The 15574-nt window shown below is 41.6% G+C and overlaps 1 protein-coding gene across 1 annotated transcript; it reads left to right on the forward strand.

Moving 5' to 3' along the window:
* Nucleotides 1-110: 110 nt before the first annotated feature.
* On the forward strand, nt 111-9917 carry safb (scaffold attachment factor B). The gene is made up of 21 exons (XM_029429869.1): nt 111-403; nt 700-796; nt 2377-2441; nt 2560-2790; nt 2884-2949; nt 3059-3098; nt 3881-4346; nt 4709-4752; nt 5208-5326; nt 5454-5603; nt 6187-6254; nt 6451-6500; nt 6606-6685; nt 6763-6902; nt 7077-7212; nt 7316-7512; nt 7696-7873; nt 8340-8413; nt 8537-8595; nt 8733-8787; nt 8913-9917. Exons 1-21 carry the CDS (start codon nt 251-253, stop codon nt 9028-9030), a joined length of 2586 nt encoding a protein of 861 aa, XP_029285729.1. The 5' UTR covers nt 111-250; the 3' UTR covers nt 9031-9917.
* The last annotated feature ends 5657 nt before the right edge of the window (nt 9918-15574 follow it).

A 15574-nucleotide genomic window follows, 5' to 3' on the forward strand; every position in this document is an offset into this window, starting at 1 on the left:
TTGTGATTAACATAAAGCTTGTGCACGTTTCTTGTTTTTACTGTTTTAACACTGAATGTGTGATTTCTCTGGCGCTTATCGCTGCACTGTAACTGTACTGCGCATGCGTCGTAGCGTCAACTAGCGCATCACCACCACGGCCTCCATTTTGCAAACCAGCTGCTCCCATTCGTAGTGCAGCACCAGTAAATCAAGTACATTAAAAAAGGATTATTTCAAGCTTGAGAGAGATATTTTCACGGACAAAACGATGGCTGACCCATCCGCAGACGTGAAGGTTCCGGAGGGCGCAGAGGTCCGCAAACTGACGGAGCTGCGAGTGATCGACCTGAAGGCCGAGCTGAAGAAACGAAACCTGGACACCACGGGCGTCAAGAGCGTGCTATCCGAGCGTCTGAAAAAGGTCTACTACCACTACTCACTTATTAAACAACTTAGCTATACTTTAATTATAACAAATCCTACAAAACCTTGCATTTCGCGAGTGTACCCTGTAAAACCGAACTTAAGCTAGCTAACGAGACTCATTGAGCTGGACGGTGTTAGCTAGCATTACCAGCTAGCTAACATTTGCGCCAAACCGCTAACAAGCTGCTATCATTTCCGTTCATTTCCTTTTGTGCATTTTTGACGTTGGATTTGTCTTTAAATCCTTCTGATTTGTTCAGTATATTAAAGTGTTCGTATCTCCACAAACAGGCAATCGAGGAAGAGGGTGGAAATCCCGAGGAGATTGTTCTCGCGCCGGAGTCCATCCCAAAGAAATCTACACATACCGTTAAACGGCCTTCCAAAGGTAAAGTTAAGCAGCACGTAATCAATACTGTTAATGTCTCTACAATCTGACCCACAGTCGGCTTTATTTGTATCTGTTAAAACTAAACAATACTGCAAAGTCCTCTCTGTCTGGCAAGAGACACATGATACTCGGTCTCGTGGTATTTCAGTTAAGATTCCAGTTGTTAATTCTCCGATACAAAACAATGACCGTGAAGCAGCCGCCGGCAGCAGGCAACATGTTGGATCTCAGGCTTCCTCCAGCTATGCGGAATAAATGTGTGTACAAAAGGAAACTCATGCAAGAAAACGCTAAATGAGATTCTAAGACACACAATACTGCAAGTTAAAAATATAGGGCTTAACTGTATACATAAATACATTCATCTACTTCTTTGGTAGGCGGTATTTAAAATGGATTAACTAAATTTAAACAGGAATGTAGTAAATTATATACATGCACTTGTATAATGCTTGCATAATGACAAGTAATACATGTATGTACATGCACAGTTAACAGTTTGTGAAATAGTAAGTAAAATCTATAGAGATAAACGGACAGTATCATTTTAAAGTTGAATAAGTCTTGCAGCCTGTGGTATGAAGCTCTCTGAGTCTGGTGGTGCGGGATCGGATGCCAGGCAGAACCATTTGTGTGCTTTACAATTCAGCACAAGTTTAAAAAAAACCATACAAGCCACAAACACAAGGAGGAAGGGAGACAATGTTTCCATCATCTACAAATGAGAGAAAATCATAAGATTCAAAACAGACGGCAGCTATATTAAAACTTTCCACTGAGTCGTCAAGTCGAACATTTAAAAGGCAGAGTTTTCCATATTTTTGAGGCATAGTGGCTAAAAGTAGAATCTCCAAAAGGTTTTTGTGGTGACGTTGGGAAGAGTTGAAGAGCCGTTAATAAGTAGTTCCTAGTGTACAGTACATGGATGTGCACTCAGTTCGGCCTCGATAATAACTCAAAAACTATTATCATCTTCATGACAGCAGGATTTATTTCAGGGCTGTTAGTTTTTTGCCAGGTGTACTTATGAAACTAGCAACTAAACCGGGGAAATGTGTAACCTGAATATGGATAAAAAGTACATTTTGATTGTGAGTTTCCTGAATAACATTTTAAGCATATCTTACAGTAAATCCTCCCAATGGTCTCTCACCAAAACTGAATGATTATATTGTCAGACGCGTAGAAAGACACTGAATTCATTGTCCTTTTGCAAGAAGTGTACATGTCTGGTGCGGGTCAGAGCGAGGATCATTAGAACTATGTGAGGATCTTGATTTCATGCAACAAATGCTTCCTTTTTATGAGTCTTAACATTTAGTTTGAGACTAAGGGAGGTGTTTTCTAAAGGAAGTGGTGCTTTAGAAAGATGTTAAGTATTGAAATGTATTTTGGTGATTGGTGTCACAAATGTACAAATTGTAGAGTTGAATCAGCACTTCCGTGACCCAGAACCTTTTAATTAAGACGCATACATGTGGGACCTATTGCTAGTAATGGATTGCATTAAGATTGTCCATCTTCGTGTAAGAAACCCATGTGATCACTTGGTCTAAACTGAAGCATATTTTCTGTAGATGCAAGGCCAGAGAATGATGAACCAGAAGAAAGTGCTATCGAGGAGGATTCCCACTATAGCAATGTGAGTTTTCTGAACGTATCTTCACCTGCTGTAACATGATGCTTGTGCAGAATTGGAAGTTCTGGATATTTAATGTTTGTTAGTGTCTACAGCAAATGTCCTGCTTTGTTTTCCTCAGGAGGAGCATCAGGACGACCATGAGAACATGCAGGAAATGGATATCCTCGACATGAACGTTCTGGATGAGACGGAGAATGATAACGGGATACCGGCCGAGGATGATGATGATGAGGATGAGACTGGGAATTTTCATTCAGATGAAGATGCACTGTTGAATGAAGAACCTAACATTGAAGAAGAAGAACAACACAAGACCTTGGAGTTGGAAGATGAAGCGAGAGGTCCAGAGGTAAGAAGCCAGACTAGAAACATGGCGACTTATTTTGATCTTTTTTTCTGTGTAACGTGCAAGTTTTAATGCGACTGCATGTTTGTATTTTAGCAGGCGGCTGTGGTCGAGATGTTAGATGAGAAGGATGAATTTATGACGAGCTCACCGATCACTATGGTGAGTTCCTTCACAGATATATATTTTAATATGCATGCACAGCTTGTGACTCTACGGTAAAACTAAAAAAGTCATGTTCATTAAGACGTCATTCTTTTTTTGTTTTTAGGCTGAGGATCCAGAAGCAGATGACGTGAAAGAAGAAACAGGTACTGTAGGAAATGGTTTCATAAAAAAAGGTGGAGGCATCTTTTTTCAGCGTTGAGCTTAAAACACTTTGTTTAGTTTGAACCAGGAAGAGAGACTGGAAGCCCGAGGGGAATTGCTGGCTTTGTGTTGAAATTTGGTTAACCATAATTAATAATTTCACTGGTAAATATTGATTTTAAGATGCCAGTTATGTTCTTGCGGTTAAAAAAACAACAGTGGTTACCAATTTGATGCACATTGACAGCAATTAATATCATGGCCAGGGAGGTGTGAGCTGTTGCAGTGTTTCCAGGTTGCCACATGAAGATCAAGACAAAGAAGATGCATCAAGACTCATCAACCATTACAACTTTTTAAAGACATTGACTCAGAAATCAGCTGGATATGAAATTGCTGGACTTGAGCTGAAGTTCTGGTCATCACGAATGGACATTAAGAAAGTCAAAGGCTGAAAGAAGGTGGACTGCAGCGAGAATCTGCTGCCGCACTGCTGATCTTGTGGCTCTCTTCAGCACTGAACTCTTTGTCTGCTTTGGATCAGGTGAACACAGTGAAGTGGTTGAACTTGAAAGATTAGCCAAAGTGTTAGTCGCACTAGTTGTTTTCCAGACTTTGGGTTCTCTTCCAGTCTCTCGTTAGGGCCTACTTCATCGTTTTAATACATAGTTCTAAAGCCAGTGGTCATGACGTTCCTAATCCAGGCCTTGCCAGTTCCTCGTTAACCATTGCTGTGTTTCAGAAGTGATTAAACTCTGCCATTCTATTCCTGTTAAATCCGTAGAAAATGACAAAGTAGCCGGGTCTTGTTTATCTGAGCCACTTAACGAAGATCACCACCCGAGCCCCGAGACGAGCCCCGAAGAAGAGCAAGCTGCCACCGCCGGAGGGGAAGACAATGTGTCCGACACCGTTGCCGCGTCCGACACCGTTGCCAAGTCCGACACCGTTGCCAAGTCCGACCAGGCCGCCGCCTCTGGAGACGTGGAGAGCGACCGGGATGTTGTGGAGACTGACGCCAAAGAGGTTGGGGATGCACAGAATGCCCCAGAAGAGACATTTGAAGCTGAAAACAAAAGCTTGCAGGCTGTTAGTAATAGCGAGCAGGGCACTGTGGGTGAAACTGTTGATTCAGAAATGGGGTCTAAGAAGGGTGAGGAGGATGAGAAGACAGAAGAGAAAGCTGCTGCGGATTCAGCCTCCACAGTGAAAGAGTCCTCTTCTGTAGAGGGCGATGATCCCAAAAAGAGGTTTGTTGCTTTCTGTCTACTAGAAACCAAAATGGCTATCTCTGTTGCATTGGCTCCTTTGTGCTAGCAAAATTTGGATGCTCTTTTGGAGGTAAAAACGTTCTGTGCATTTGTCCGTTTTCATTTGTCATTCTTTACATTCACGTATCCCACTTTATTACCCATTAACAAGTAATGCATTGGGATTGCTGTAGGGTATAAATCCATTTATTCACTGTTAAGTCACTGCACTATGGTACATGATGGGCTGATCACTGTCAGTTTGTATTATGCCATGAAACACATGAGTGTACATATGTATGAGGAGAGATGGCAGGTATCCTCACTGCTGTATGGTTATTGCTTTTTTTCTTTGTCTCTAGCTCTGAGGAGAAAGATGGCAAGACTGAGTCAAAAGATGAGACAGGTGAGTGAATCAAGTGCACCGTCATGATCATTATGTTTGATCATTGATGTTGGGGACAAAATGTTCACATTTGAATAAAGGGAGCACTGCGTTCACTTCCATGCTGCGCTACATTCCTGACTGGTCCATATTCACCGTGCATCTTCTAGAAGCAAAATATTAACCTAAACTTTAAACCCAACATGAAATCAAACGGAGCACTGCTTTCACTTTCATGTAGTGCGACATTCCTGCTAATGTAAAAATAAAACTTGAAACAAGGTTCTTCTTGTGGAATGCAGTGCGTCTTCGCTCTCTGTTTATACTTTACTCCTCTGACTGCAGCCGCAACATTCAGGAAAATGTTCCTTTTTTAAATGTGGGAAGTGAAAATGGTGATCACAATATTTGATCCCTTGTGCAGCCCTCGGATCACGTGATGTATGCTCATTAATGTATTGTATGTTTGCGTGCAGCCGCTGGAAGTGCTGCTGGAAGTGCTGCAGCAAGCAGCAGCAGGAATCTGTGGGTCAGTGGTCTTTCTACCACTACTAGAGCGACTGATCTGAAGACTCTCTTCAGCAAATATGGCAAGGTTAGTCTGCGTTGTCACCAGGCCCAGACTTCACAGATCCCTTTTATATTTGATCCCTCGCTTTCCCTGGTCATCTCTAACTCCTCGTCCTTGCTTCCCCCTCCTCTATCTCTCCATTTTCCTGCAGGTTGTTGGAGCTAAGGTGGTGACAAACGCCAAGAGCCCCGGGGCTCGCTGCTATGGTTTTGTCACCATGTCTTCCACGGAGGAAGCCACCAACTGTATCAGCCACCTTCACAGGACCGAGCTGCACGGCAGGATGATCTCAGTGGAGCAGGTGAGTCGCTGAGTGACAGACGAACACCTTTTTGGATCTGAGTGAAGCTCAGCATTTGTACGCAGAACTCGATTTTCTGTTATTTAATTTTAATTAGAAGTTTGTCGGGTGTAATGGGAGAAACTAAAATGGATATGATCCCATTTACACTCATTCAAAACTCGTACAGAAAAGCAAAATTCATTAGAGGAGGCAGATTAATGTTTCTGATCTTTATAAAAGTGTATGTGAGACTTCATTAAGATTAGACCAGGTGAAGAAAACAAAGCCTGAATGTTTATTTCCATTACAGTTGTTGTAATCTTTAGTGTCTGGCTCTCTGGCAAAACCTTCCAATCTTTCAAGTCTATTGCGAAGAGATAGAGATGCACGGTGACACAAGGCGATTGTTGCATTTGGTAACGTGTCATTTACTTAAAGAATATCATTTGGGACAGAAATGACTTCAGTTAGAGAGCGCACGTTATCACATATCTACAGAAGGTACTAAAGTTATTGTTCCTTCTCATTATATGATCGGTGTGAAATTGAATCTGTTCATTCTGCTTTTGTGAATTAACGTGTTGCTGTTCAAACGTTGTAGGCTAAGAATGAGCCCGCAGCGAAGAAGCCAGCAGACAAGATTGACCCCAAGAAGTCCTCTGACTCCACGTAAGACCGCTTCCAAGCTGCTGCATGTTTGCGTATACTCTATTACTAATAATCCCCCTGCCAGCTTGGTATCTTTGTCCGGTATGCTGTTAAATATCATGGGTGCATGGTGTAAAAGTGAACTGATGATTTCACTGTTACAAATGTTTGCGGACGCAGCACTCATGGAGCTCACGCTGTTTTATATTTTCTGTAGATCCGATGGAAAGGATGAGAAAGCGGAGGGACAAGGGGAAGATGCCAAAGGTGAGAAATGTGTGATAAATTCCAGCTTTTAATTGCAAGTAAACGCTGAAAGAATTGTCACCTCTACAATTTATGTTCTTAATATCAATTGTGTTTGTTTGACAGGGCGAAATGAGAGAACTGTAGTGATGGACAAGTCCAAAGGAGAGCCTGTCATCAGCGTCAAAACCAAAAGCAAAGAACGAGTGAGTAACCCTCACAACATGGCACCTAAATGACGTGTCGTCTTGTCGGATGCTGTTAACGTCTCTCTTTCCTCCAGAGCTCAAAGAGTCGGGACCGCAAGTCCCCGAGCAAGGAGACGAAAGAAATCCTGTCGTTTGACCAGATCAAGGAGCAGAGGGAGAGGGAGAGACAGAGACAACGAGAGCGGGAGGTCAGAGAGGTGGAGAGACGCAGAACGTGAGGATCTTTAACTTGTTTAACCCGTGAAGGCGTCTGAGGAATGTCTTTTTACAACCCTTCTGTGTCTGATCTGAAGAAATGAGTTGTGTGTAATAATGTTCTTCACTGGACGTGCGTCCAAAGCAGCACATGTGGTGCTCAGAGGTTGAGCTTTCTTTTCTTTTCTTTCAGGGACCGTGACGGCCGCCCGGACCGCGACGGCCGCCCGGACCGTGACGGCCGCCCGGATCGCGAGCGCGAACGCATCCGTCTGTTCCGGGAGAAAGAGGAGAGGAAGCACCTGCTCCGGAAGAGACACCTCCTGGAGGTAATGTCAGGTTCTCTCTGGCCTGTTGACGACAGTAATGTCACCAGCCTCACTGTCTCACGAGTTCCAGGTCGATCATCTCACTGAATGCTTTGACTCCTAGGCTGAGAAGCAGCGCCTCGATACGGACCGTATGGAGCGCCAGTTCTTGGAGCGGGAAAGGCTGCGCATAGAGTACGAGCGGCGGCGTGAGCAGGAAAGGATCCTCAGGGAGCGCGATGAGCTGCGCCGGCAGCAGGAGCAGCTGCGTTATGAACAGGACCGCCGCTCCGTCAAGAGGCCTTATGACATGGATGGCAGGTAAATAATAACGAACGCGGCGTAATGATGCTGAGCAGGATGAGTGATGCATTGATTGATTTGCTTGGCAGAGCTACAGTTCAAGATCTTAGTAACGTGCAGACGTTCTGTGTCGATGAAACGTACACAGAGCAGCTCGGTGAAGAACTTCTCTCTGGATCTCGTTGCCTGCTCCTCTTTTAGGAAAGACGATTGGCCTGAGAAGCGCATGGCCCTTGATGACCGTTACAGCCGCTCAGAATTCGGCCGTCAGGAACGTTATCAGGACTTTGACCACAGAGACCGGGGCCGTTACCAAGACGACGTCATGATGGACAGGCGGGACAGCACTCGTAGCGCTGCTGCAGACAGAGATAATCCGGTAAGAGGTGTTGAGTCTTGCCTCTCGCTGAAGTTTGGATGCATCTCGTGCACTTTGTACGTTTGAAGGAGCACGTCACCCACGTCGTCTGTGTATCAACTACTTCCCACCGTGTCGCCTTAAATATATCTGATATATATTCTTGATGACTTGTAGTAAATAAACATCTGTTTACAAAGTCGCGACGTGTAATCCAAGTCTCATTGTTCCACTTGTTCGCTCGCTGCTTCCCAACACGTGCGTTTACATTCAAACCTTCCTATTTAAATCTCATGCATGCTTCTTGTTTGTTTTTCGGATCCTTCCTTCACCGCTGAGCATGCAAGAAGTGTTGAAGTTCTGACGGGATGAGTAGTTGATAAACAAACGATCATTTTGGGTTCAGAGTTTGCAGTAAATGTAAAGCGACCGTGCACAGAACACCGACTGCTTGATTTGTAACGCCGTGTCGCGTCTCTTCTCTCAGCACTTCTCAGACAGACATGGCAGAGAGGGCCGAGACTCCTGGAGTGGAGGCTATGACAAACGCATCAACGCCAGGTGAGCTCCAAACTGAGCGGGCAGTGGCTTCAGTTTAAACCTTGTGAAAACCTAAATCGTGTCCAGAGCTGACTTTGTGTTCTGAAGGAGGGATTAAATGTAAAAGTGATTCTTGTCTTGTAGAGAGGGCGGTCGAGACTGGGACTCCAGCCGGAAGGTCGATGGAGACAGAACCTGGCAAAGTATGCAAACTATCGTGTGTGTGTGTGTGTGTGTGTGTGTGTGTGTGTGTGTGTGTGTGTGTGTGTGTGTGTGATATAGACATAGACGTGTAACTTCTCTGGTCTCCGCGTCTGATGTTTCGCCTTTTTTGTTCTAGGTAGAGACGGCGCCATCCCCGGCCAGAGCCACATGGCACGTGGAGGAATGGCGAGGTGAGCAATAAAAGTCGTCTGGATTTCTAATTTCTTACGTCATCTCTTTTTTTAAGATGAACTTCAGCTCCATCTGTTAGAACAGAACCGATCATTGTGTGTCTGTGTGTTTCCCCCCCCCCCAGCCGTGGAAGCTACATGAACACGGGAACGTCTCAGTCCCTGTCTGGAGCTCTCAACAGACAGAACCAGCTGATGCAGGGCAGCGGGCTGCAGGGTGGAGCTTTTGGCCGACGCTATTGATGTCAGTAGTGGGACTGTTTCAGGAGGTCGTATCAGACGTGACCATCTTGTTTTTTTTGTATATAAAAAAAAAAAAAATCAGGAACTCTTTTTTTTTTTGACACAATTCCAATCCATTTTTGATGGAGACGTTATTATTTTTTGTTTGTGTGTGTGTGTGTGTGTGTGTGAGTGATGTAGTGCTCTCCTGCCTTGTATTTATCATCCAGTCCAACCTACCGTGTCTGTAAAACACTACTGTCAGCTTGCCAAGAATGTGTTGTATGCAGGTTGGTTTGTGGAGAACTCACGTCAGAGCTGTGTTGTGGATTCAGGTGTTTTATAGACGCCCAGATTGATGGACTTCACCTCCGGTCTTCTCTCTGTGCCCAGTTTGTGTCTGAAACATTTTCATTAAGCGAGCCGTGGTTGCAATTAGCGCGAGGCTCCTTTTTTGACTTAATTCTTTTAAAAACACAGATGTTTGGTGAAGTTTTGCTGCTTAATAAAATGTTTTTAAAGTAAATGTCACATTGGGAATATCCATGCTTGTTAGACTTTTTTTTGTTTAAAGTATTTGATTCTTGTGATTGTTGGACAATGGTTATAAAGGCCCCAGGAGTGTGTGTATGATCACAATCTATTGATTAAGATCTGTTCTAAAATCTAAATCTAAAATTAATTGAATGATGTTTCAGACTACGTTCTCTGTAACTCGAATGTTTTTTTTTTTTTAGGTGTTCCTTTTGCATAAAAAGTGTAATATTTAGTTCAGTCCTTCTGTTTGGTTCATTTTAATGCCAGCTGCTGGTGTCTAGTGGAACTCAGTTGTAAAATTCACAGGGTGAAGTTGCCTCCCATCAATAAAAGATTTTTCATCTTTTCCGAGTGGTGCTACTGAAACAGAACTCTTGTGACTCTTATTGACTCTGATTGCCAAAACAATTATTCAAGTTTCAATCTCAAGTATTAAACTTTAAAATGTAAGAGCCGGCATGACCCGAAGCAACTATTTAATGTTCAACTCTTCCGTTAGCAGTATGTCCATTCTGATAACTGTTATTAAATATCTGTATTCACTAAATCAGCTCCTGATCAAATACCAGGTGTAATAACTACAGCACAGCACACATTAATATTCATACTTCTCTCTCCTGAGCAGTACAGATGAGTTAACCACCCACCAAAGCCCAAGCAGCATGTGCTATATCTGTTTTATATGTTCTCCTAAGCAGCAGGCAGAGAAAGGTTTACTGAGGAAAGTTCTCCAGAAAGACAACTTTGAAGGAAATACAAGCGACATCTTATAACTGTTGCTTATTTATATTGAGATTATATAGTTATCAAAAATTATTTTTGCCCACCCATAATTATGTAATGAAATCTGATATATTGACAGCCCCGATATAAATGTTTATATATATATATATATATATATATATTATATATATATATATATATATATATATATATATATATATATATATGTATATATATATATATATATATTATATATAATGTGTATTAATATCATATATTATATATATATAATATATATATTATATATATATTGTGTATATATCATATATATATATGTTATATATTATAATGGGTGGATATCATATATATTATATATCAATGTGTCTATAAAAATGATAGATTCTCTCTATGTGATATCTATATTCTCCAATGTTAGATATATATAATGAATATAATATATTATATATAGTATCTATATATAATATATTATATATATATATATATATAAGATAGGATATATATATATATATATATAGTAATATTACTTTATAATGTATATATATTATAATCCTTATATCTTCTCCTCTCCCTGTTCTTCTCCTCTCGTCTTTCTATCTGTCTCTCTCTATCTATCTATATATATGTATTTATTTTTTAAATCACGGCAGTACCCGCTGCTCGTTGAGGACAGTAACTGCAGAACGATAAGTAAGAGTCGCCAAAACACCAGAAATGCTTGGCACGGATTCTATTTAGTTCCCTCCTCTCCTTTCCTCCGCTCTGTCTCTGACTGTAAGTGTATGCGCAGTGTGTGTGTGTGTCGGGAGCGAAGCAAAACTGAGTAAAGAAAGTAAACACTGAAACGTGCACATAAATTAGATAAACATAAGCGTTTAGTTTATTTAATAAAAGAGCAGCTGTTCAATGTGAAAAGTGAGTTGTGAATATATATATATATTCACATATATATATATATATTCATATATATATATATATATATTCACATATATATATATATTCATATATATATATATATATATTCACATATATATATATATATATTCATATATATATATATATATTCATATATATATATATATATATATATATATATATCTATATTCATTCAATATATATATATATTTCACATATATATATATGAATATATATATATATATATTGAATATATATATTATATATGAATATATATATATATATATATATATTCATATATATATATATATATTCATATATATGAATATATTATATCTATATATGAATATATATATATATGTGATATGAATATATATATATATATATATATATATATATATATATATATATATATATATATATATATATATATATATATATTTTTTTTTTTTTAAGAACTCTAGAAAAAAAAAACACCTTGAGTTTCAGGGGGGGGGGGGGCTCCGTGAAACAATGGTTAGGGGAAACACTGCACTATATACAGATACAGTTTGGCTGAGCAGGGAGTCCATGGTGGTGCTGCTGGACTGGATGGGCTACCACAATACCCTGGTGTCTTCTGATGGTGGGCATCATCTGGGGGGGTCTCCAGAGTGTATACGGGATGCCCATATATCGATTACATGACCGATCACTGTGTTCAATTTCATAGCAATCCATCCAATAGTTGTCACGACATTTGATTACAGTTTTTTACAATTGCTCAAACACTAACGCCCATTCTCAAATCATCAGGTGCCTAAACTCTTGTCGAATCAACCTCTCTTTTAGTAAAACCCTAAACAAGTTCAAGTAGTTAGACACTATTTGCAAAACTCTAAACACATTCTCCTTTACTATAAAACACTGTGATGCACATGTGTTGCAAAGGCAGCAAAAGTTGAACACAACTACAACATGTCATCGTTTAAACACGACTCAAAACTGTTCACACTCGTTTCTAATGATGTGATCAACCAACACTACACACTATATAAGCAAGTTCAGAGGGCACATGTGAATACCGACAATGGATGAAAACATATTGAGAGGCAGAGGAGGAAGAGGAGGAAGAGTACAAGTAAGAGGTGATGGGCCAAGAGGAAGATATCAAGGCCGAGGAAGAACCAGAACCATCATTTCAGATGCAATCTGGGCAACGGTCACAGCCCGTGTTCTTGTTCATGGCTTGACAATGAGGGAAGCAGGACACAGAGTAGGTTCTCTGTGGCACCATCGTGAGAGCATCCAGAGAAGACAACAGGTACAGTTATGATGTACACAATGACTACAAAACGTATAAAGCTGGAGTACATACAGTAGTTTTAAAGTATTTTGCCTGATATGGAATTCTATGGACACAATTCCACTTCAGAATTCTATGGATCCAGAATGTTACCTGATGTCATAAAAATAATTCTCACACACAGTCTCTGAGTGTGTGTGAGAATTCTTCTTCAGTATCTGTGTGACTTCTGGGTGGCTCTGTGTCTCTCTGCGGGACTATGTGTGGCTCTGTGTGGCTCTGTGTGGCACTGTGTGGCTCTGTGGGACTACTGTGGGACTTATGTGTGACTTCAATGTGCCTCTGTGTGGCTCTGTGGGACTTCTGTGTGCTCTCTATGTGGCTCTATGTGGCTCTATGTGGCTCTGTGTGGCACTGTGTGGCTCTGTGGGACTACTGTGTGCTCTCTATGTGGCTCTATGTGGCTCTATGTGGCTCTGTGTGGCTCTGTGTACCTCTGTGTGGCAGAGAGTGGCAGAGTGTCACAGAGTATGTCACAGTGTGACACAGTGTGACTGAGTGCAGCAGGGTGTGACTGAGTGGGACAGAATCTGGCCAGAGTGGGACAGAGTATGGCAGAGTGTGACAGGGTGTGACTGAGTGTGACAGAATCTTGCAGAGTGGGACAGAGTATGGCAGAGTATGACAGGGTGTGACTTAGTGTGACAGAATCTTGCAGAGTGGGACAGAGTATGGCAGAGTATGAATCCTATCCTCTCTGGCCTCCCCACAAAACTACTCAACAGACTCCAAATCATTCAAAACTCGGCTGCCCGGATCATTACCCGCACCAAATCGTCTGACCACATCACCCCCATCCTCATCCAACTTCACTGGCTCCCTGTTCAGCACCGGATTGATTACAAAAACCTTCTGCTCACATACAAAGCCCTCAACAACCTCGCCTCCACCGATCTCTCAAACCTCCTCCAGGAATACATCACCTCCCGCTCCCTGCGCTCATCATCAGCCGGACTCCTGACTGTCTCCACCTCCCGCCTCAGCACCATGGGAGCCAGGGCTTTTAGCTGCACCGCGCCCAGGCTCTGGACTTCTCTGCCTCCACACATCAAACAGTCTGACTCCATTACCACTTTCAAATCTGCTGTTTTAACTTTTAAATGCTCTGTAAGGCGACCTTGTGTCCTGAAAGGCGCCTCTAAATGAAATGTATTATTATTATTATTATGACTGAGTGTGACAGAATTATTTAAAAGAATGTACCCATCTGGGAAGAGGAGCAGCTGCAGCGAGAATCAGAGACACACACACACACACACACACACACACACACACACACACACACACACACACACACACACACACACACACACACACACACACACACACACACACACTATGATCTTTCAGTTAACATGCAAACACACTTATAGTTGCCTGGGCAGATAGTTTAAAGCTGTGTTTCTGTTTACGTTCGGTTTACGTTTTCTCCTCCTCCTCCTCCTCCTCCTCCTCCTCCTCCTCCTCCTCCTCCTCCTCCTCCTCCTCCAGACCCTGTTGGACTTCACAGACTTAAGATCTACCAGAAGATGATCGAGAGGCCGTCAGGATACTTTCCTTCTCCACGAGCTGTGTACCAGAGATGCTTCTTCCTCCTCCCCATCCCCGACCACTTTTCACTTTTACTGTTTACTTCTGATCCTTTGAACTGTTCAATAAAGTTCATCATTGTCAACTTATCAGTTCGGTCATTTCAGTCCACAAGAATTAGCATAAAATAAAAGAGTAACTTTGAACTTGCTGTTGTCTCGTCACACGTTTCTAACTTATTTTATCTTTTCTATGTGAGTTTGCCAGCAGATAACTTTACCCACTAGTTACTTTGTGATAAGTCAGCCCTAATGAATGGTTTATAAGGATAATTTAATATCTTATAAATGCTCATGTGTCTCTTTCTAGTAAGTTACAAATGTTAGTAAGTTACAGTATAACACAGGGGGAGGGATACAAGTAAACAGTTCATGTTAACGCTCATAGCAATCTGATAGAAATACATTATCATCCACATTTGACATCAGAAACATCAGAAATACCACATTTACCTCTTAGCTCTCAGAATGCTCATAATCACCTTTAATCAGAAAAGTTATGACAGCAAAAGAAAGAAAGAAGAAAGAGTATCTGGCCGACTGAAATGAAGTGTGTGTTAAGTCGAGGAAGCGTCACAAAGCCCTGGCTGTGAAATGCTCTACTTCCCTTATTGTGACCCAGAGTGGCCAAGAGGTGAAATGCACCAATCATGAGGATACAACTCTGAACAGCAAGAATCTTGCAAGTACATGAGTTTCAAATAATAATAATAATAAAAATAAGCTTTATTTGTTTCCAACCTGGTTAATAGAGTCCAACATGAGGAGCACTGATTTTCATCCACTAAACAGGAAGTTTCCTTCTTAAATATAATAAAAATGAAACCACCAAATGTCCCTGATTCTCTTTCTCCAGCTCCACACACGGCGGGCATCTGCTCTCAGACTGCTGTTCTGATTGCCCTGAAACTTTGAGAGTTACTCAACTTGACAGTCCAACGAGGATTGGACGTATTTCACATGACTTGTGCAGACTGAAGAAACGAGGTGAGAAGCTAGTGGCCTCAGTGGGCGTCCTGGGAGAACAATGTCCCCTCCTGACACTCAGTGTTGCATAATAACACCGGCTGTTTAATTGATGTCATTTTGACCTCTGCTCTTCACACTCACAGGGTATGAGCACACAGATATTTCCAGATATACTCCTTCTTTACTCTTTGTTCCTTATCTGTTACTGGATCCAGGTTTCTATTCTGAAAAATGAAGTTCCTCTCTTACCACAAATACTTTCCTGCTGCAGTACACGGCGGCGGCTCATGAGTCATGGATGTATATCACCGGGGAAGTACTCGACAGCAGGGTGTGAACTCTGGGATGTGAACATGTGATACTTCTTGCACATTTGATATATTTACTTAACTTGCAGTTGCATCCGATGGTGTTGACAAACTTTAAGGCAATAAAATGTTGCGTTACATCCACTGATCATTTTCAATTA

This window comes from Cottoperca gobio, chromosome 4 (assembly GCF_900634415.1).
Source record: "Cottoperca gobio chromosome 4, fCotGob3.1, whole genome shotgun sequence".
Taxonomy (NCBI): Eukaryota; Metazoa; Chordata; class Actinopteri; order Perciformes; family Bovichtidae; genus Cottoperca; species Cottoperca gobio.

Excerpts from the sequence above, each read along its gene's own strand:
- safb (XM_029429869.1), top strand. The coding sequence starts at position 251 with ATGGCTGACCCATCCGCAGACGTGAAGGTTCCGGAGGGCGCAGAGGTC. Across the intron at positions 5,604-6,186 it reads GGATGATCTCAGTGGAGCAG|GCTAAGAATGAGCCCGCAGC; the intron begins GTGAGTCGCTGA and ends CAAACGTTGTAG. Across the intron at positions 6,255-6,450 it reads AAGAAGTCCTCTGACTCCAC|ATCCGATGGAAAGGATGAGA; the intron begins GTAAGACCGCTT and ends TATTTTCTGTAG.